At 43.2% G+C, this 23,785-nt stretch overlaps 1 protein-coding gene across 3 annotated transcripts; it reads right to left on the minus strand.

Moving 5' to 3' along the window:
* Positions 1-438: 438 nt before the first annotated feature.
* On the minus strand, positions 439-8,044 carry LOC123411629. 3 transcript variants are annotated; one of them, XM_045104595.1, is made up of 5 exons: positions 7,547-8,044; positions 7,373-7,429; positions 6,957-7,151; positions 5,878-5,961; positions 439-1,060 (listed from the first exon to the last, which is right to left on the minus strand). In XM_045104595.1, the coding sequence occupies exons 1-5, from the start codon at positions 7,694-7,696 to the stop codon at positions 1,034-1,036; spliced, it is 513 nt and encodes a 170-aa protein (XP_044960530.1). In that variant the 5' UTR covers positions 7,697-8,044; the 3' UTR covers positions 439-1,033. The 3 variants fall into 3 exon arrangements, with proteins under 3 accessions (XP_044960530.1, XP_044960528.1, XP_044960529.1); XM_045104593.1 differs by lacking the exon at positions 439-1,060 and adding an exon at positions 2,911-3,877; XM_045104594.1 differs by lacking the exons at positions 439-1,060; positions 7,373-7,429 and adding an exon at positions 2,911-3,877.
* Between the last annotated feature and the right edge of the window lie 15,741 nt (positions 8,045-23,785).

Here is a 23,785-nt window from a genome sequence, read left to right on the forward strand (position 1 = left end):
ACTACTCCAAGAGCAGCAACTAAGGCATCATTTGCTCCTCCAAGGACTACGGATGCACGTAAAAGGGTCAGCAAGAGGCCAAATAGGTTCAAGGATTACTTCTATGCTAGTGGTAACTAGCTATGACAAGCACCAAGCTAGTGGACCAAATCAAGTGTCATTTTGCAAAAAAAAAAAACTATGTTATCTCGTAACTGGTTGTGGTGCCAAGTTGTTTCATTTTGGTGGTAGCTAAATATGTGAGATGAATATGTTAGTTGGCTGAATTATGTTCATGGTTGTCAAATTATGTGAGCTGAATATTGTTCCCTATTATGGTTGTTGAATTATGGTCATGGTACTAGTTCAATGAACTAATTCTGTGATGACTGAAATTATTGTGATATTGACTATGGTACTGCCATCGAAGTGATGTTCATAGTTCAACACATAACATAATTCAACTCATAACATAGTTTAGGATCATAAGGTTCAGAGGACACAAAGACTGTTCACACCATACATAGTTCAACACATAACAACCAGCAAGCCAGCATACATAAAATCTAGATATTACATTTACTCTTCGCAAATTTCCATGATTTTCCTTAACTTATTCTTGTTCTCCTCACAGCTTAACTTTTCTTCTCTTGCTTCACCTTTTCCAAACCTTGATCTCCTAGAGCCTTCTTCCAGTTAGAAATCATATCATCATTGCTTTGCTTAATTACTTGAAGTGCCATCTTAAGTTCTCTATTCTCTTTCTCAAACTTAGCACTGTGTTCTTGGGCTTCAACTAGAGCCTTCTCTACATCACCATCCTGCACAATCTTCTAGTAGTTCTCCCTCATCACATTCTTGTGAACTGTTGAAAAAAAATGACTTGTTTCCTTGATATGGTTGTGATGCTTCTCATGTATTATTTTCTTCTCTTCTTCTAACTTCAGTATCACCTTTTCTTTACCTTCAATCTCTTTGATGCTCTGTTCATACATATCCCAAATCTTGCGCAATGCATTCTTCATTGCTTCAGGCCATTCAGGTTCAATCCACTCTACCAGACCATAATTGTCACCTTCCTCTAATAATAATAATTGCAAAAGTATTCAGAAATAAACACTCGCTAAACCTAACACGAAATCAAAGAACACCCTCTACCCAATTAATTCCAAGATACATATAAGGTTCATATCAACTACAAACTGCTCACTAACAAACAAAGGATTAATACAAACCTCATTAGCACATCCGTAAAACCTACGACCAGTGTTGATGCCTTGGAATACAACACCCCTCTGCACTGGCAAGTTATGCGCGCACATCGGTCCTCCGACAACAATGCCACACCACTCTAGATCAATATGGGTGGGTGGAAGCTACAAGGGGAGTACATCCTCGAATCCATGTTCAAATCGGTCGAAACAAAGCTCAAATCAAAGAAAACCTAACCCTAGTTGACAAAGAAAACTAACTCGCGTAGGATTCGTCGGCGGGCGTGTTGAAGAAGGGGGAAATGGAATCCTCGTTGCTACTTTCGCCATCCTTCTAGGAGACCATGGTTGTGACGGTCCGCGGCGGCGACGACGAGCGGCAACAGCGACGGCGCGGGCGTCGGCCACAAAAAACTACGCGGGCGAGAGAAAGGGGATTGGGTTGGGTTCGACCGATGGTTAGGTCTTGACAGATCGGCTAACGGCCCGTCACGGGCGCCGTCTATCCCAGGACACATGGCACCTGACAACAGGGCCCCACCAGTCAGAAATCCACTCAAACACGACAAATCAGAGTATCATCATTTTTTGAAAACTGTCAACTCAATGTTGGTCGTTTTTCGAAAACAAAATAAATGATGGCGGTTTTCTGTTTTCGTGTCCCCAGTTATGGTGTTTTTTTACAATTTACTCATCATACTATGAGTAACATAATTCATACCAATGCAAGATGATTCTATAAGCTAATAAATAAAAGGCTCAATATTACTATCCACTGTAGAGGTAGTAACTTATAGACTAATAACATATGGATGTTACTATTATATGTTACTCTCTATTATGAGTAGTATAAAGCACACGCGCCAAGCAGTGTAATCTCTCGAGCTCACACAACTTTAGACCCACAAGTCAAAACTTCTACTCCCTCCAATCCAAATTAATTTTCATAATTTTAGTACAACTTTCTATCCAAATTAATTGTCACAGTTCAGTACTGTACGACTTCATAATAAAATTGTATTAAAACTGCAGCAATTAATATGAATCAGAGTAGACTTTTGACTGTCTATGCTGTTTTTTATTCTATTTTAAAATCATATCCATAACCGAAAATTTGCTTTTGGCTCCCGAGGTCCATGGAGGTATTTAAATTCAAACTTCAAATTTCATGAAAATTCGTATTTCAAAATTTCAAAAAAATCTGAAAAAAAATACATGCATAGATGAAGGTATAATACACAAGTGTGTAAATTTTTAAAACAAAATACGTTGTAATGAGGGCTGTGCAAAAAAAAAATCTAAATTTTTTTAACACATGTTACTATTCATCATTTCAGATCATGAATTTGTCTTTTTTGTACAGGTCGCATTTCAAACTTTTTCGACCTGAAATTTTACACACACGGGTCATATCCTTGTTTAGTTGTATTTTTTCAGATTTTTTGGAACTAAATTTTTTGAATTTTGAATTTTTCAAAAATTTCGGTCTCCATGGAGGCCGAGCTCCAAAACGCCATTCTCATCCATAACTTACTTTGTAAGCTAGAGGAAGAGTGACATTCCTCCTAGTATCATGATCAACGAAAGGTATATCTAGTTTCTTTTTTTAAATAATGGTTGTTTAGTTGAATGTGAAATATGGTGTATTTAGGCAAGCCATTGGACAATATATAGGAAGGAACTTATATTTGTTAGCACATAATGAAGAACAAATGCACAATTACATATGAATTGGTAATTCTATATACGATTAGGTAATTATTATCATGTGTATATATTTACATGAGTAAGAAAAAACGCTTCTGGGCACAGGTCCTATGGCTATATTCTGACACTACACAAAAATCTTCAAAAAATCCGTTCGATGTTGTCTAATCTCCACTGAACATCTCTTGTCTCTGCATGATTTGTTCTACATAAACAATCTGACCACCACCCTTCGTTAGCTTCTTTTCTCTCCGTGCACAATGATAACACAAAGGTAGATATCGAAAGCTGGACAACAATATCATCATAGCTCACTTCATCAAATCCAGGAATACAAAACCGTTCCAAAGGCTATGGAGCACGATCGATGCCAATAGGTTGCGTGATCTGGCAAAGACACCTCCCATCACAACCCCAAGAAATATTAACGGCAACACCCTTTGCACGTTGAAGTGCGCCAGTGCAAACGCTGCGGCACTTAGCAAGATCGACCATGGAAGAGGCATGTATCGCGTTAGAGATGGGAGGAGGAAACCACGGAACACAATCTCTTCCCATATTGGTGCACATACAGTGACTACCACTGCATACAAGGCCATTGCCACCGGGTCACGGGCCACAATGGATTGCTCTACACCGGATACCCCGGCAACTGGCCCTGATGACATATGAACTAGGCTGATGTTGATGTGAGAAAGCAAATTCACCAGTGGAAATAACAGGCACCCCAACACTACATCCCAATGCCATTTGCCCTTCAATTTGAACTCAAACCAGCCTGGAGGAAGGGGGCGGAACCTACCAAGGCACTGGTGAAGGATAGCAATCCCAGCAAGGCCTTCAGTTATGTCCGTCACGAGGCTATATAACGCTTGGCCTCTGTGCGTCAATGTTTCCTTGCTAAAGCCAGCTGCATGAGCCAAGAACGGCACTATCCAGGAACCCACAAGCCAAAATGTCGCAATCCACAAAAACATGACCTGTATTCAAAAAGTATAACTGGCTTCCCTTAATACCATATTCAAGTAAACTGCCAAGACATCATTATATTAAATAAACATTCCCTGTTTAACTGATATCTTTAACATTCCCTGTTTAACTGAATCATTAGAAAGACAAGAAATAACCGTAGATTACCAGCAGGAAGAGTCATATTTTTCTTTCGAGGGGAACATATTTTTATAACTAGCCTGTTTGGAGTGGCCCCTGTGTTGTGGTTCTGACTTTAGTCCACACTAGAATTAGAGGCCTAAAAGTGTGTGGCGCTGCTATGTAACTCTTGTTGTGGCATCCCACATCCCTGTTAACCCTTTTTCGTGAAGAAGCGGCAAAATCTTAAACGATGTGCTATTGCATGAATAGCATGTCCCAAGCAGGAGCTGAGTTGGGAGCGGCACAAAAAATTAAACAGAACATTATGGTAGTGCAGAGTATACTATTATAACTTATAAGATCTCCTACAGATTAAGAAAATCATAGGTGGAGACTGTTACAGTATATGTGGAAGGCACTAGCCCTTTCCATCAGTTTGGACTTTTGGTTGTCGTTGGCTAGTGCATGAAGTTTAACATGGTATTAGAGCTTTGGTTATTTTTTTCGGGCGCTGCAACTCGCCACCCGGTCCAATCTTGCGTGTCGCCGATGCCTTTTTTGCTGGCCGCCGCTGTCTTTCTTTCTCTTCCGTCCGCTGCCAACTCCCGGCGCAACTCCAGCCGATCGTAACTCTCCAAATCAGGCCTTGCAGCTGCCATGGGTTCACGTCCAATCCATATGGATGGGGCCTCCTGCTGTCCATCGGTTCAGATCGGACCTCGTCCTCCGTCCAGTCGAGCGCCTCTTCAGATCGTGCCGCACACATCCGCCCCCACCTATGCGTGCTGCTACTGAAGCTTGTTGGGTGGTCTCACCGCTCGTGGATCCCGTCCAAGGTAGCTGATCTGCTGGTACATCTCCACGTCAATCCACCGGACCCGTCCTGCCCGGCTGCTTCCTTGCTTGATTTGGGCGTCCCGGGATGCTTCTGCACCTCCAGCCTACTGTTGTTGCTCAGAGGTGCAACTGCGCACGTGCTGCTCTTCAAACTGCAGCTGGCTGGTGCTGCTATTTCCAATTGGGTCTGATTCTGCACACGTGATGATCCCGTTGTGTATGTGGGCACTTGGCCTGCTGCTACTCTGATGAATTCGCCCTCGCCGTCATGATTTACTTCCGCTGCTATCACATCTAGTCTAGTATGTGTTTCTAGTTTTCTATATTTTCTGTTGCGTCCACCAAATCCGTTGATATTTTGTGTTTCTTCTCATGCCATGCAAGTCCACTATACCTTTATCCGTCAGCCTTTCTCTCGTTATAATCCTTTCTATACAACTTTTGTGGCCTATTTGCCCTTAACATTTTTTATAGGATTTTCTGGACTCCTTTTGCATGAAGCTTAACATGGGTATTGGAGCTAAGGTCTTGAGTTCAAGTCCTGGTTTTCGCAATTTATTTAAACAATTACCGGTAGCCCCCTTTGTGTCCACGTAGAGGCCTCTTGAGTCATACGTGAGTTTCACGCGCCGTCGCTCTCTTCCAGTTGCACATGTTGACTTGTCTTCCCCGTCACACGTGAACAAAGGTGTTACAGTATATGTGGATTGCACTAGCCCTTTCCATCAGTTCAGACTTTTGGTTGTGTTGGCTAGTGCATGAAGCTTAACAGACACATAAGGGCCAATATCAATATCTATCTTGTGACTCTGCTCTCATACCATATCAAAAAACTAAGTATCCACGTGGGCTCAGCATCTTATAGATCAGATTCACATTTGATATGTCTATGTCCATATATAAAAAATCAAACAGAACATGGACGAATAATGTTACAGAAAAAAAAAACAGCTCATCCTACGTCCCATAGGATATCCAGAAGATATTTTATGAATTAGCAAAATGAATGTCCGATAAAACTAAAACATAACAAAATAAGTTGGGAATTAACCTGGGCAATTGTTTGTCCAGTCCAAGGTACCGCCCAGCGCCCATTCCAAAATCTGAAAATTGTTTCCTGAAGATTTTCCTTCATCTGGGACATAAATTCAGAATTCTCATTGACTCACAGGACAAAATCAAAGTCTTAACAATGAAAAGGACTAACAGTTATAGCAAATTTGACACTAGCACTGAACAAATATGAACACCTGAACCAATCAAATATCCAATGATAGTCAGCAACCAATTTTCAAAGTATATTAACAATAAGATGATGAATGTTCTGCCAAATAAGTACACATCCCACGATGTTTGCAACGAGAGTAACACAAAAGAAGAATATTAGGATTTATTTAACTTTTGGATAGAAAAACTATTAGGATTAGATATACTTGTGAGAGACCGTGCAAGATATCATACAATAACTGGGCTTGATGAGGAAGTGTAGCGTAAGGCCCCAAAATGGCAGGTATTCATAAACTCATAAACGACAAGCACTTCTTCATATATGTTACTTATTAAACATTGAGATGATCAATTGGTCATCCAAAAGGTTCCTTATAAACTCAGATAGACATGCAACCCAATACAGCAGCACAGGGAAAAAATATGCACAGCGATAGCTATTTTCCTTCGGTCCACACATTGACTGGCATCACACAAACAGAGAAAAGCACATGTCTATAACAGTAAGAAAATCAATTCATGTGCAACAAATAATTTTGTTATCAGGCCGCCACCAGTTAATACTAGTGGAGCGATGCGATTCATTAACTTGAAAACCATGCCGAACATTTAATAGATCAAGTATGAACTCAAATCGATGAAGTAATTCACAATGTCTTCTTCATCGACTGTGAAGAATGTTTTATGACACAACTCCATACATGACTACTGTTTTACCATCTTATCTCTTAAGCTCTCAAACAGTATTTCAAGTAAGCAACTGAGCATAGAAACTGGTAATTTAACGTCTAGTGTATTGTGCATACTGTACTTCATTTTGCAGTACCAACCTAATATAATTTACATCTGAAATTCCTATTTGTCAAAACACAAGTTGGAATGCGAAAAACAAACCAGACAAACCTTCTGCGCTCTATCAAACCAGTATCCATTTACATAATTCTGATCATCCCTGTTGGGGCTTCCACCATCTTCCTCCTTCAGGTCAGAGTCCTCTGAGATCTCTGCCTGCTCATTGTACTCGAAATTGATGCCATCATCAGATGTTGACACGTCTTGCTCCTGCCTGAAGCATGAGATGTGAACCAGCCTCCATCCCTGAATGCACACAACAAGCACAAGAAACAAAAAAAAAATCAAATCAATGCAAGCAGCATGCCATTTTGACACTAACAAAGCAAACTGATGGGCATGGCATTCAGATTGGCCAGGTGGATAGCAGCAATGTTGCAGCTTAGGAACCTAACTTAATACTCGTACATCACACTAGCAAATAAACCACACATATCCAAGTTAATAACCAAGATTACTAAACTGACACACATGACTCGCAAAATCTGTAGCCGTTTGTCGCCAAATTCCACAAAGTCGAGCACCTGCGATACCCATACAAGGATTGGCTGTTGAAATTGTGGAAGACAACCACACGACCGGCTACGCAGAAACAAAATCAAACGGTTGAGCCCGAGAGCAGGGGGTCATTTCGGCCTTACCTTGGTGGGAGCAGCCCCGCGAGGCTTAAACCTGAGTGATGGCCTCTCGGCGGCGACGGTGGCGCCGACGGCGGCGGAGGGAGGTGGGAGCCTAACCCTACGGCAGGGGAGCCGCAGAGGGGGAGGGGCTAGGCAGGAGGTGGACGACATGCGTATTCGGTAACATGCAGAACCGATTTAGGGCGGGAGAGAGGAGGAAGGCACGAGGGATCAGGCAAGGAGGCGAACGGCACAGCGCGACTCCGGTGAGGACGAGGCGGGGGGCAGGACGCGGGCGCGCGCGCGTGCTGCCAGCAGGTCACGGCAACGGTGGGGGCCCGGGCGCACCGGCGGCCGGCGAGGGCGGCGATGGGGAAGGCGAGCGACCCTGCGCGCAAGAGACAACGGGGTAGAGCGAGCGGCGCCGAGGAACCTGAGAGACGCGAGTGCGCCGACGGGGAGCAAGCGCCGTCGAGAGGCGCGGGCTGCTGGGACCGGGAGGGTGTGCGGATTACGGTTTTCTCTGATTGGGTTATGGAACATACCTGACCAAACGGGCCGGCACGATACGACACGGCACGCCCGTTGTAAACGGGCCCGACATGGCATGGCCCGCACCGGTACGTTTACTTATCAGACCGTGCTGGGTCAGGTCGTGGGTTGCGCCTTCACCTTCAGACACGGCTCGATTATTAAACGGACCGGCATGTCGGCCCGATTAATACGTTGGACCGCATATTTTTAGCTTTATGCACTGATTTTTGTCCTATTACATCATATATTATGTATATATATTAAAAATCTAAAAATATAAAAAATAAGCGGGTCGTGTCGTGTTGGCCCGCATGCCCAGCCTTCAGGTCCATGCACGGCTCGAGGCATGCTACGTGTCTGGCACGGGTCCGTTTAAGTCGTGTCGTGCCTGCCCATGACGGGCCAGTCGACGGGCTCACGGGCCGGCCCGTTTGGCCAGCTATATATGAAACACATACACATTTTACATTCGCCTATGTATCAGTAGATGTCTTTACTATTAAAGGGGATCTTCCATCGTCGTGATAGTTCGACCTCGTACGATCCCCACCTCCTGCTGCTGCTGTCGCTAGCACTTTCACCCTTTTTTTCATCCCTTCATAAATCAGGCGATTAAATAAAAAAACAATCGGTTCACTAAAAAGGCCATCTACCTCCCTCTTACGATTCCAACTTACCCACGATAAAAACATTTCCCTTCCCATTTCCATCGCAAGAGAAGAAGAAAAGGAACCCCACGTAAAAGTGATATCACTCTCATTTGCGTTGTGGGATCAACTCCATGTCGGCTTTCACTGTGATCTTGTTGTCATTGGCAAATGCTAGTACACAGATGTTGCAGTTTCAACACCGAAAACCCCTCTCCCGTTACACTCGTAACTAAAGAGGATATTGGCGAAACCTTAGGAAAAAAGTCCCCTAGTCCTCTCGCGGCTAGGTTTTTCTAGTCCTCCGGTGGATCGCCGCCGTGAGTCTGCTGTTGCTGCCCTTGTGGTCGGCCTTCTCTCTGCCCTAGTCCTCCTCTCCTTGTCGGGGACCTCACGGGGTGTCTGTCTCGACGGAGAAGGAGTTCGTGAGGGTTTAGGGTTTAAGGCCAGCATAGATCCGATCATGGCGGGATCGCAGGAAAACATGGGAAGGCAAGATGGAGATTTTGGTCTGGCAAGCAAATTGCTGGAGAAATTAACGCTGCAAGAGGACGAGGCCGACGATCTGATCTGGGAGGAAGAATTGGATGCTGAGGACATAAAGCCGAAGTGGCTTGCCCTAGGGCGTTTGCTCACATCAAAAACTTACAGCCATAGTGCTTTGATTGCAGAGATGAGGGCGGCATGGAACCCAACGATGAAGGTGACTTGGAGGAGGATTGATGCAAATCTCTTTTCTGTTCAATTCAACTGCCTGGGAGACTGGAACAAGGCGATACACCAGGGTCCTTGGGACTTCAAAGGGTATGCGCTGATATTGGCTAAATACGATGGCTTTGTCAACCCGGAGAAAGTCAGATTGGACAAGATTGAGACGTGGGCTCAGATACATAAACTACCTGATAGCATGCTAAAGAGTGAAAAAGCCCTCGGGAATCTGGCTCAGCGGATTGGGGAGGTTCAGGAGGTCCAAGTCACACTGCCAAACGGCTTTGTGGGTGAATTTATCAGGGTTCGTGTTAAACTTGACGTGAATAAAAAGCTCACCCGGGTGGTTGGAATTACGAAGGGAGGAACAACGGAGAAATACTTGGTGAAATTTGAGAAACTACCGACTTTCTGCCATGCATGTGGCCTTATGGGACATTGGTATGAGGAGTGTGGAACGGGTGAGCATGATACAAGTATGTTTGAATGGGGGAACTTTATTCTGGCCCCGAGAAGAGGCAGGGGAGGTGGTCGTGGAAGTAGAAATAATGGTGGTCGGGGAAGCGATGAGCGCCTTTTGATCCTACCTATACAGGTCGTGAAACCGAGGAGGAGGTTGGTGGTGGTTCGTATGGAAGAGGACGAGGACAAGATTGGCGAGAATCTGCAAACTGGAGGTATAATTCTGTTTACAACAGGCAAGCTCCGTATGAAACTGGGGAAGGGATGACAGGAAAAATCCATGTCCCAGTGGGGGAGACTGTTATGAGGGAGAATGATGATACCCTGGGATTGGATGTTACCAGCACTAGGATGATCGTGGCGATGGAATCCAACGTACCAGGGAAGAGGTACGCAGCTGATTCAGGGCTCGCAGCTATCAGCAACGTTGATGACATACCACATGTTGCTGGAGGAGTTATGGTGCCGGCGGGTAACACAGCTACTAAAGTGGATATCTTCGTGGGAGGTGAGAATGGCAGCTCCACACCAATGGGAACCCACAGAAAAATGCAAACAAAAAGAAGCTTAAGGGTGTGGACGGCGAAGCAGTGACAAAACAGTCTGAAAAAGGATCGGCAGCCTCCCTGGTGGAGGACCGCCGGGGGTAATGAAAACCCTAGCATGGAACTGCCGTGGAATGCTCTCGTCCACGCCAGTTCGAGAGCTCTTGTTGTTACAAGGGCGGGTGAGAGCGGATGTGGTTTTTTTGTCTGAATCGCATCTGAATAAAGCAAAGGCAAATGAGGTCAGAATTAAGTTGGGGTTTGATCACGTGCATGTTGTAGAAAGTGATGGGCGAGCGGGAGGACTTGCACTCTTCTACAACAATGCAAATGAAGTGGTACTGAATTTCTCGTCACCAAATTTTATTGATGGGTTTGTTAAAGATGCGAATGATGTAGCATGGCGACTGACTGGATTATATGGTGAACCTAGTTGGGACCTTAAACATCTATCATGGGCTCATATGAGAACATTGTACAACAACATGAAGGGACCATGGATGACTATAGGCGACTTCAATGAGATTTTAATAGCTAGCGAGAAGGAGGGGGGAATATTAGACCAGCACACTGTATGCAAAATTTTAGAGACTGCATGGAGGAATGTGGACTCCATGAAGTTATGCACATTGGGGATCAGTTTACATGGAGTAGGGGTGTCATCAAGGAACGACTTGACAGAGCGCTATGTAACGAAGCATGGGCAGAAAAATTTCCATATGCGGCAGTTGTGCATGAACACCACACCCATTCAGATCATCAGCCACTACTGCTGGATACGCAATACTATGCCGATGCTTTGACAAGGCAATCAAAAGGTGAAAGAAGATTTGAAGCACGATGGTTGAGCGAAGAGACAGTAAATGAGATTGTTAACACTGCTTGGCAGAGAGCACATCTAGCAGGCATTGGGCCATCACTGTCGGATCGTACCAGAGCTGTTTAAAATGGATTTGGTGCAGTGGGATCGCCAGACCTTGAAGGGACCTAAGCGCCAGATTCATAAGTTGGAAAAGGAACTAGAAAGGTTAAGAAGGGGACAATTGACTAGTGAATCAAGACAAAGAATAAAGGAAATACAAGTCTTGATAGAAAGCTTGTTGGACCAAGAGGAGATCATCTGGTTACAGAGAGCAAGAACAAACTGGTTGATGCATGGCGATAGGAACACCTCTTTCTTCCATAAAGTTGCATCAGCTAGAAAGAAGAAAAACTGTATTACGAGACTTATGGATGATGCGGGGGTATGGAGAGAGGACACACAGGAGATCAATTCGATCATCACAGGGTATTTCCGTGAGCTATTCACATCCCAAGTTTCAGTGCCAGATGTGGATGTCTTGAGTAAGGTACCATCCAAAGTTACATCAAATATGAATGATGTTCTTATGGCCCCATACACAGCGGAGGAGGTTAAGAAGGCTTTGTTTTCGATTGGGGATCTCAAAGCCCCGGGACCCGATGGACTACATGCTATTTTTTATAAGAGGTTTTGGTCCATGCTTGGGGATGATCTAGTTTCCGAAGTCCTATCTGCAGTAAACATGAAGATCATACCTCAAGGCTGGAATGATACAACCATAGTTATGATCCCAAAGGTGAATGCTCCAGAGAAGGTAACCCAGTTTCGTCCTATTAGTTTATGTAATGTGGTGTATAAAGTTATCTCAAAGATGATAGCCATAATATTAAAACAGTTCCTGCGAGAGATGATCAGCCCAACCCAAAGTGCCTTTGTCCGAGGGAGATTGAGCACAGATAATGTGCTTATTGCTTACGAAAGTTTGCATACTATCAAGCAAAAGAAAACAGGCAAGGAGGGATGGTGTGCGGTCAAATTGGATATGCAAAAAGCCTATGACAGAGTAGAGTGGGTATTTTTGGAGGCAATCCTGTTAAAACTCGGATTTCATGCAGATTGGGTGAAGATGATCATGGTGTGTGTTTCTTCGGTTGATTATAGGGTGAGATATAACACAACGGAAACTGATTCATTCAAACCAACTAGAGGTCTTCGACAGGGAGATCCGTTATCACCATATCTATTTCTTCTTTGTACTGAAGGGCTCACGGCGTTATTGTCACAAGCAGAGGCCGAAGGTGATCTAGTGGGAGTTAAAGTTTGTCGGGATGCACTGGCAGTTACAAACCTGTTATTTGCGGATGATTCATTGATACTAATGAAGGCAAATGTAGCTAATGCTCTTGCTCTAAAAACAGTATTGGATGGCTACTATTTGGCTTCAGGGCAACTTGTTAGTACTCAGAAATCGAGCATTTTCTTCAGTCCAAGTACGGATGCGAATGCTAAAGCTGATATGTGCACAATTCTGGGTATTATGACAGAGGCTTTGAATGACAGATATTTGGGCCTTCCATCTAATCTGGGGGTGGATAAAAGTGATGACTTACAATATCTTATTGATCGATTAGTCCAAAAGTTGATGGGGTGGAAAGAGAGATGTCTTTCTACTCGGGGAAAGGAGGTGCTTCTAAAATCAGTAGCACAGGCCATACCAACTTATGCGATGTCAGTCTTTAAAATTCCGAAGAAAATCTGTAAAGGAATTACAGACGCGATATCTAGATTTTGGTGGGGTGATGATGCAACTAATAGAAAGATGCACTGGTTCTCTTGGAAGAAAATGTGTATCCCCAAGAAGTATGGAGGCATGGGGTTTAGAGATATTCACTGCTTTAATCTTGCTCTCCTAGATAAACAGGCATGGCGGCTTATTGATACGCCAGAATCTCTATGTGCAACCATTCTCAAAGCCAAATACTATCCTAATAATGATCTATTGGCCACGGTTCATAAACCAGGATCATCGTTTACATGGCAAAGTATCTTGGCAGGGGTAGAAACAATCAAGAAGGGCTATATATGGAGGATTGGTGATGGACAGAATGTCAATATCTGGGAGGACTCATGGATACCACAATCCTCGAACCAAAGAGTGACTATGATCAGAGGGGGAAATTTGCTATCTAGAGTCTCTGATCTAATCGATCCAGTGTCAGGTGATTGGGATACCCAGTTAGTGAACCAAACTTTCTGGCCAGTGGATGCTCATCAGATTCTAGCAATCCCATTGCCAGTCTATGAGATGCATGATTTTATAGCCTGGAGCCCAGCGAAGAATGACGTTTTTTAAGTTAGATCAGCATATCAAACGGAATGGAATTCCAGATTTGGCAACCTAATACAAGTCAGTTTTGGGCCTTCTTCACCAAGTGACAAATGGGAGTTGGTTTGGAGTCTGGAATGCCCTGCAAAAATCAGAATTTTCATCTGGAGATTATTACAGTCAGCTATCCCCTGTCGGTCTGTATTAGCATCCAAGCATATGAAGGTCAAAACCCAGTGTCCATAATGCAAGAAGGGGCCAGACAACATTCGTCACTTCCTCTTCGAATGCCCCAGATCATCAGCAGTTTGGAAGCAGTTGGGCATGTTCGATATTGTTAAGAGGGTATGCACTAAGTATAAATCAGGTGAGGATGCCATTTTTGAGCTGTTGCATATGGAAACATCAAGAATCATTCTCTTGGGCTGCCCGAAACTCCGAGAGGTGGTCGCTATTGCTGCTTGGTATCTGTGGTTCGAACATCGAAAGGTATATCATGGAGATGACATCCAAACAGTGCCTCAAATTGCCCTTGCCATACGTGGATTGTCGGCAAATTTCAGTATTGCATGTACCAAAACAGCAAAAGGCCGAACTGGAGGATGGAGCAAGCCACCGCATGGCTATGTCAAACTGAATGTCGATGCAGGCTTTGATCACGACCTACTGCGAGGATCGATTGGGGCAATTATCAGGGACCAAAAAGGTCAGTTCTTGGCAGCAGCAAATGATAAGATTGATATATGCTATGATTCGAACATTGCAGAAGCATTGGCGGTGAGGTTTGGGCTCAACCTTGCAAGAACTATTGGGTGCAGCAAAATTGTGGTGAACTCTGATAATTTGGAGATAGTGGAGGATCTTAAGAAGGGATATTCTTCTTCGGCGGCTTCGGCAATCATCGATGATTGTTTCTTTTTGGGTTCGGAATTCAAGCATGTTTTATATGATCATTGTGGTAGAGATAGTAATCAAGTAGCGCATGAACTAGCTAAGTTAGCTAAATCTCCCCCCCCTAGCTGTTGGATGGACTCAGCTCCTCTTGAGATCATCCAAGCTATTGTAAACGATATGACTACCCTTATTGCTGAATAAAGTGGGAAGTAGGTTTCAAAAAAAAGAAAACCCACGTATAAAAAATCACCCACGATCAGGCACATGTCTCGCACCCCATCACTCACCAGGAAAATCCTCTCCCGGTCCCATCTATCTACCGAGAAAAATCCTTCGGTTGTCCAGCCCGAACTGCCGTGCCAGTTAAGGAACCTGCACCAAGCCACCGAGGAGTCCCTCGATCCAATCCACGCCCTCGCCATCGCCAGCAGCCCTCTCCCTCTTCCCTTCGTCGTCCAGCTCGAACCGTCGCACCGCTGCAGGAGCCCATGCCACCCACGCAAAGACGGATATCGAGGGATTCCTCGAGCCAATCCTGTCCCTCGTCCTCGACGGCGTCAGCGGCCTCGCCCGTCTCCAGGGGGTCAGTTACTCGATCCCTTTCCGACTCATCTCCCGCAAGGCCGCAAGTATGTCATTGGCGCGGACGCTGGGTCGGACAACAACTGCGAGAGCTCATCGCTAGCTTATACGAGTCTTTGGTCAACGCCCTCCTGCCGTTGCATGAGTCTTAACTTTTTAGTCGACGTCCTCTTGCCGCCGCTCTCTGAGTTGGCGCGGTCGCCGCACCGCATTTTTCTTAGACAAAGGTTGTCATCCTCCCTCCCTTAGTTTTGTTTTTACATCCTTGTCACAATATTGATATGTGTTTCTGTTGTTGTCTGGATGAAGTGACATGCCGTTGTTGTGAATGGAAGTGTTCTGCTGATGCAAATTCTTGTATGGGCAAAGAAAGATAGAATTGACTTATGTAATGACTGTTGTATAGATGTTGATGGACGTCACATGTCAGAGGAGGGTAACGCCAGATGTTTTGGAGGTGACGCACTCGGCTTTCAAAGAGCTTCGGGTCAAAGACGATGGTGGCTGACGGGCATAATTTGCTTGTTGAGGAGGTCATCCACCGTCATGCACATTCTTAGCTTCAGAAGAACTTGGTGTTATTTGATTGGGTTTTGTTCGATTTGATTTGGTAGTTATGGTGGTGTTAAATAATCGGCCGCATCATTTGTTTGGCAGGTCTTTACTCCAATGGAGTCACTGCCGATTGAAGTAGGAGAGAAAGAGAAAAGACATAATTGCATATTTGGGCTTAGTTACAATGATTCCATGAGTTCTTGATCCCCAGATATGACTTACTTCTATATGTACTTTTCTTGGTGGTAGAACATAACTAGAACTAATATTTTGTGTGGTTTTACCATGTTTAAATTGTTGAGAAAAAGTTAGAATTTGATGCCCCTTTTTCCCTTAATGATTTACTATTTGTGCTTCGTGTGATGCTCATGTTGAGTTGTTCGACGATTGCTTCAGGTTTACAAGAAGAATTTGGAGTAAATCCTTGTGTTTGGCTTCAATTTTTGGGCTTGGATATTTACCCAACATATAAACTAAGTGATGTACAAAGGATGTTCCATATATGGGAGATAATTTTCTATAGTGCAGAATTGTACGAATAACCCTAGAACCATCTTTATAGTCTGATGTTAATGAATAATCTTAATAATAAATAACGAGCTACCTATACGAGAGGATTTAAATATTTAGCTTTTCATGGCTTAGTTAGAAATTGATGTGTGGTTTCAATGTTATAACTTGTTTTTCCTTGTCATGCTTTTTCTCTATTCTTGAGAGAAAGCATTCAAGAAAGCTTCATAGTTATGTAAATGTTTAAAATTTTGTAGCTAATGCTTATTTACCCCTGTTTGCATGAAGTTATATATGTAAGTGATTCTCTCTCTTTTTATTTCTTTTCCACGTCTATAAACTGCAGATATTGACTGTGAGATGAAATTTTCATTGTTCATAATTTAAATGTTTGACACAAGGCTGGAACCAACAATGCTAGCTTCTTAATGCTAATCCATGGGTTGTCATGTCGATGTTGCCCCTTTTAGACGGAGATGGTCATGTCAAAGGTGTCAATGGCATAGGTTCACCACCATGTCATGCCTCTCCTGTACCTACCTCATGAAGGTATGCCTCCAATACACTGAATTTCCACTGGTTATAATTCTTTACCAATGTAAAGTAGTTAACTGATGGTTTTGTTGTATACTCTTTGGGAAACCATTGATATGGTACTACATAGACTGAGGATGAGCTAAAGATAATGTGAGCCAAGGGTGGAGAGATTTACTAGAGCAAGGTGAGAAACAGTGGCAATGACCAGATGGGAGACGTTGGGGATCTATGTTTTTTGGTCTTGGTGTCTTGGCTATCATACACAAAAGTGGGTGGGAGATCTGCAAGTTAACGTAAACATCATGGTATTCCTCTCTTGTACCTTGTTGTCGCATATACCCTCATAACCTCTGTGGCCATTCGTCGTCTTCTCTATTCTTGACAAGTATTGGCGTATCTTTCACTTGCTTGCTTATGTATTGTAATATGGATTGGATTTCAAATACATGTATTGATTTTAAGTGTTATACACATGGCTCTTGGTCGCGTTGTTCTGATCCAATGGTTGTCCTTCTAATTGATACGATAACATTTCTTATTCATGTTGTAACTATGATGGAGGGAGTAATTTTTGTTATTGGTGGGAATGCACTCATGATCTCTATGGATTTGTGTTAAAGTGTTCCGATATTATTTTTGTATTGTTATCAAGTAGGTAATTCTGTGTATTGTTGTGTTTGCCTTGACGAGGTGTTTGATTCAAATCCATATAGCTTGTGAGGTGATGGAAGTCTTCGGCGGCATTTTCACCCGTATATGTTTAAGTGTCTTTCCTATAGAGAAATAAAATGAGTCGACTTAATTTTCAGAATAACAACTCTTGGTGACGACTATTTATGAATTGTATATAATCCTTTGCAATTTATTAATAGTTAACACAAGGCATTTGTTCATATCCTTAATTGTTCTCTTGTGATGGTACTTGCATTACTATTTGTTTGCAGATATATTCTTTTATGATTTTGTTCATAATAGTTTCTTGAGGACAATAATTTAGGTGGAAGATATGCTACAGCCTAGGTGGTAATAGTCCCCATCATTTACAATTGAAAACTCTCAATAAATGACTAGATAATCTCAGATAATAAACTAATGAGAAATCCTTCCAACATTCAGAAATGCATAGTAAGCTATATGTATTTACCCAAAGCAATCTCAGTCATGAGGCTTGGCGAATCTCTAACCGGTAAAAGAAAATTAAGGATTTGCATGTATGTTCTCGCATTGATTATGAGATTATGTGATTATGAAGGGAATTGAACTACAAAGGGATATTTAAACTTGTTTATTTTCCCGCCTTGCAAGAATCATGCCATCTATATTGGTCTGTGTGAAACTATGTCTTCTCGTAAACATATTGTATGCATTATTTTTATCCTCTGAATAGAGGAAACTAAGACTCGTATTAAAATGTACTCGCTCCACCCGGAATTACTTGTCGCTCATATAATTATTGTTCAGGTATGTCACATAATTATTGTTCGTAAGATTGGTGGTTACCTTTTAATCATGAAAAACAAGCTTGATGAGTAAATTGGGATGGAGAGTAACATATTTTTCCTTGTTAAAGGACAACTCTTCATCCCGAAGAGAATATTGTCCTCTTCACTGTATTTTGCTAACCCTTGTGGAAGGCCATGAGAAGGTAGCTTAAGAATTGAAGAATAAGATCAATTGTCATAGCCGAGGGGGTCGGAGTTAGGGAGGTGTTTTGTTAACATTTACATCTCGTTTTGATTTATTAATAAATATGGATGGGTTAACATTATTTCTCTTGTTAAAGCATTTTCTTCAACGAATATATTTTTATCCCGTGGCAACGCATGGGCTTCGAACTAGTCTATACAAATGAAATTTGTGTTTGATTTTTTTTCATGATAATACGTGTTTCATTCATATCACAAATATCGAATGAAGCTGATTCGGATTGCTCCCCGCGCGGGCGACCCCGGGCCAAACCCTAGCCGCCGCTCAACCTCCACCCCACCACCTCTCCTCACGTCGCCGCCGCCGTTGGAGTGCACCATCACGCAAAGCCCGCATGATGTCAGCGGCGACGGGGCCTTCTTCTTCCTTTGCAAGGTTGTGTTCCGCGCAGGCTGGCTTGGCCGAGCAAGGAGGCATGATACCGCGGCAGGTAATACGTCCCAAATGTATCTATAATTTCCGCTTGTTCCATGATCTTTTGGGTGACATTGTTATATATTTTGCTACACGTTTATATCATTTTACACATATTTGGACTAACCAACTAACTCAGTGCATCCACTGCCAGTTTTTGTCTGCTGATGTCTATTTTGCAGGGGCTTTTACCCAATTTTTCGAAGCCCGAAAAATTCCAGGAAAATATATAAAAAATCAGTGAAACAGAAGCTTCCGGATCACGGAAGATGGGCTAGAGGGGGGCCACGGGCCTCCCAGGAGACCCGCTGGCGCGCCCAGGCCCTAGGCCGCGCCAGGAGGCCACCTGGGTGGGTCCCACCTCCTCCGGTGCCCTCCTTTGGCCTATATTTAGAGTCCCGAGAGGAAACCCTTCCACAACTTCCGAAATCGCGAATTTCTCCATCGTTCCGCCGCCGCAACACTTCCGAGATCGGGAGTGTTAGGAGACCTCTTCCCGGCACCCTGCCGGAGGGAGGATTGACCTCCGGGAGCTTCTCCACCACCATGGATGCTTCCCGGACGTGACGTGAGTAGTCCTCCTTGGACCATGAGTCCATGACCACTAGCTATGTGATGTCTTCTCTCCAATCTTGTGCTTCAATGGTTAGTCCTTGTGAGCTGCCCTACATGATCAAGGCATCTATGTAATTCTCTTACTATTGCTATGCTCGGTTTGTTGGGATCCGATGGATTATGAGATTATGTTCAGATTGTTATGAGTTATATATTTTATTATCCTTTAATATTATCTTCCTTAGTGATTCATGCATGTTTTCCGTTGCTATATATTGCTTTGGCCGAGTAGTAGATTGTAAGTCCAAGAGGGAGGGTTATGCATGATTGTGGGTTCATGCCCCTCGATGTCTAGCTTGAGTGACACAAACATGAGACTAAGGGATGTGATGTTTCCATGAGGGAGAAAACAACGGTGCTTGTGACCACGGTTGCAAGGATTGTTTACCTTACGCATAGTTCGTTAATGCAGTTATCCGTTGCTTTGAGTTTACACTTTGGATGGGGATCACAACTTAATAACGACAAGATGTTCTGGATAGATATCTCAAGGTGGATGGCTAGTAAGTAGATGATGATGAATAAACGATATACTTGTCTTGGCATACTGCCCATTACTATTGAACCTCTAACTATCGAGTAACATAATTAGCATTGTGGTGTGTTCATAATTCTGTCAATTGCCCAACTGTGATTTGTTTACCCAAGCATAATTGTTTATCGTCTTTTGGGAGAGAGACATCACTAGTGAACATCATGTGACTTTGGTCCATATCACCATCATTGTTTACACCTCCATCATTTACCGCTTTTATTTACTTTTCCGTTGCAATCACTATTACCTTCCCGCTTGTGTTTTGATGCTTCGCAAACTACAAGGCCGGAGAGATTGACAACCTCTCTGTACTCCTTGGGAGCAAAGTTATTTGTTGTGTGTGCAGGTCCACGTCTTCTACTAGCATCGGGGTGGAAGACAATTACTTTTTGATCCTAGGAGTCCTCCTGGTTCGATAAACCTTATAGTTCCCGTGTGAGGGAAAACTTGTTGCTGACTACATCTCAACCTTCCACTTGGGGTAACTGTAACGACTAAGATGCGGTCCTTTCTGATCTGGGGATCGAGGCACCGAATTGGAAAGGAGCGCATCTAAGCGTCTCGCAAACAAGGTATCATATCACATACATAATAATCAACAGAATGAAAATAAGGGATTCAATTGCCATCTCATAAATATATCAGAGTACATCACGCATACAATCAAAGTAGTTCCGCTACGGACTACAAAACAAGGGAAATGGCTATGCTACCGTGCCTGCTGGCCCACGATCACGACCACTCCTCAATCTTCTGGATAGTTCACGTACATGCGGTCGTTCTCCTCGTCGTACTGCCATGCCAGCTGCATGCCGTCGGGATCACCTGTCTCTGGGGGTACCTGAGCCTGTTGGTGTTGTGAAGGAATCTGTGAGCCACGGGGACTCAACAATCTATGACCTCGGTGCCAGAACTAGTCAAGTTATTAGGTTGGATAGGTGAAGTATTTAGGTTGCAACATCCTAAGCTTGATTTGGTGGCTAACTTACGTAGAACTTGTATGAAGGTGGTCTATACTAGCGGTCGATAATACTTGACCACTAAGTGATCCTGAACACCTACCTACGTCATTCATAACCCCACCGTGTTCCCAATCCAAGAGAGATCTTCGAGGGGACAATCACGGTTACGCACTCAGTTGGCAATTTTATTAGCTTATGTTTAAGTTATCTAATACCACATGTTAACAAAATATTCCAAGTTGCCACATAACCGCGGGCACGACTTTCCGAAAGATTAAACCCTGCAGGGGTGCTCCAACTAGTCCATCACAAACGAACACGGGCCGCAAAGTAATCCTCTATCACGAATCTCGTGATCTCATCGGATTCCTTAGAGGAAAACCTCAACTCTAGGGAGAACCAAAGCTTCACCGGGATTCCTATACGCAAGATATATCGCTAAGGTAAGACAAGGCTAGCAGTACCTCCCAGTGTGTGGACGACCCTGATAAGAGCCAAGTATCTCAGTCTCAGGACAACACCGTCTATGCAAAGTGGACAAGGACCAAACCTCAAGTTTCCTTGGGGTGGTCTTGCCGACTGCTAGGTGGGAGGACCAACACTCATGAGGAGCACTGGCCCAGGTTGTTGATTAAATTCCTCGGGGTAGCTATTCCCTATGCAGATTATTATTAAGTGATTAGCAGATTAAAACCAATGTTGGGTCCTGCCGGACAAGTCTTAACACTACGCGATTTATCGAGGGGGTCCCCATAACAACCCCGAACGTGTTAGGAGCGATCAATATGGAATCAAACACCGGTAGCCAGTAACTATGGCGGCAATAACGGAACAAAGCACCCGGCAAAAGGCTAGGCCTTCTGTTATTTACCAAGTATATAGGTGCATTAGTTAAATAACAGAATTAAGATAATGATATCAAGCTCATGTTGTCACATGAGTCAAAGCACCTGCATCTAGCAACGCTAACATTAGTAGCTGAGCAAAGGCTACTTAGCCATTCAAGTTTGCTAGGAAGGGATCAGTGTTTGGCTTCATGGCATATCAGGAGGCACTATTTCAGTGGTAGGCAGCGAGCATATGACAAAGGAAACATAATCTAGCATAACAAGTCTAGAGATGGAATCAAGGTCATATCATCTTGCCTGTGATATCCTCAGCTTGGAATGGTTCTTGTTCGTCCTGCACGTACTCTCCCGAATCCACGTATTCATTCTCCGATCCCGGTGCTACCCAACATAAGAATAACATCCAATGAACAAAAGAACCTCAAGATTCAACAAGCACATGATGCATCAAATGAATATGAGCATGCATCACTACTTCTATCACTAACACAAGCATAAGGGGTAAATACATGTTCCTGGACAGAACTGCATCCTAAGCTATTTGGACATGCATGAGAATTATATGATCAGATGCGTCTCGTGCAAATGATGCAAAACGATATAAAGAACGCTACAATCGGAGCTACGGATCAACGAGAATCAACGAAACAAGATATGAAGCCCTACATGTCAAAATCATCACCACACACTCAATTGGCACAACTCTGGTACTTCCAGGTTGCCAAGACTTAAAAAAAACATGAATGGGGTGGAGCAAATAAGAACACCACATCATCAACTAAGCACTCACAAACATCAAAATGACAAAACTACACAATCTGCCATAAACTTCATCATAGCACTTTGTGAGCTACACGCAAAGCACCTACAGCCACCCAAACATGACAAATTATATATGCGGCTGTAGCTATCCAAGAGTACTACAAGCACAAGCAAGAATAACACACAAAGGAGTTAAACACATAAAGTTACAAGGCTGTAAACTTGCCCAAAAATATCATATTTCAGGGACTTAGTGAAAATTCCAGATTCTCACTATCTGTCTTTGCTCTGAAGCATTTTGACAGCAGCCAAAACATAATATACAGGACTCCAAATGGAATGAAATTTTTACAGGGAGCTAGACAAACATATCAGCTCCAACTTTCCACATGAAAGCTAAGGCTAGATCACAACACATTGACCTGCACAACCTCATCAACAGATTCTTAGACTTTGTGAAAATCTCAGATTTTCACTAATTTGGAATTTCAGCCACATGCCTACTTTGGATGGGCACAACTTGCACATATGGATTCCAAAACATGAAATGAAACCAACATGTGGTAGAGGGGGTCACCCTCTACTACCACAACCAAGAAACAAACACAAAGGCTCACCACAACTCATGGAACCAAGCTCTAAACTTAGAAGAAAAATGAAATATGTCATTGCCAGGAAATGTTCCAATGGCAAAACTAAGTTCACCAATGGATTCCTTGTGAGATTCTACCCCAAAATAATATATAATATGCATGCACATACTTGGAGCAAGTGACTAGAAACTAGGAAGGAAGAAACTACAAGAAATCATGCAAGTGAATAGTGCAACATTTCATGTGCATTTCACTAGATCAACTCCTACATAGGCATATCCACATGATCACAACATCAAGGGGGGTTACATGAGGGGTATACCTCATGTCTATGTGCATGTGGTAGATCACCACATCATCACTAGCAACAAGCACAACTAATAATGTTAGCTACACATGAAATAGACACAACACCCCTTACACATGCTAAACATGGCATGCACCACTAGTGCAACACACACACACACCCATATATGAGGTGAGGGGGAAGCCATACACAAACAAACACATGCATATGTGTTAACACACACACTACACCACAACTCAATGCATAACAAAAGGAAACAACCTACACAAACTCATTAATCTACAAGCACATGAATTATGCTAGAACACTTACACCTTCTCCACTAAATGAAAAGATTGCAAAACAAAAGGAGTACTAGTGCAGCCCAAGATCTAGCTAAGCTTGCAAACCTAAAGAATACACAACCTACACATAA

This window comes from Hordeum vulgare, chromosome 7H, assembly GCF_904849725.1.
Source record: "Hordeum vulgare subsp. vulgare chromosome 7H, MorexV3_pseudomolecules_assembly, whole genome shotgun sequence".
Classification (NCBI taxonomy): Eukaryota; Viridiplantae; Streptophyta; class Magnoliopsida; order Poales; family Poaceae; genus Hordeum; species Hordeum vulgare.

What these genes read in the sequence shown, in the direction of transcription:
- LOC123411629 (XM_045104593.1), bottom strand. Translation starts at nt 7,696, where the DNA reads ATGTCGTCCACCTCCTGCCTAGCCCCTCCCCCTCTGCGGCTCCCCTGC. An exon ending in GCGGGGCTGCTCCCACCAAG is followed by an intron (nt 7,430 to 7,546) that starts GTAAGGCCGAAA and finishes TGGGTATCGCAG; the next exon opens with GTGCTCGACTTTGTGGAATT. An exon ending in GGTTTGATAGAGCGCAGAAG is followed by an intron (nt 5,962 to 6,956) that starts GTTTGTCTGGTT and finishes TTTATGTCCCAG; the next exon opens with ATGAAGGAAAATCTTCAGGA.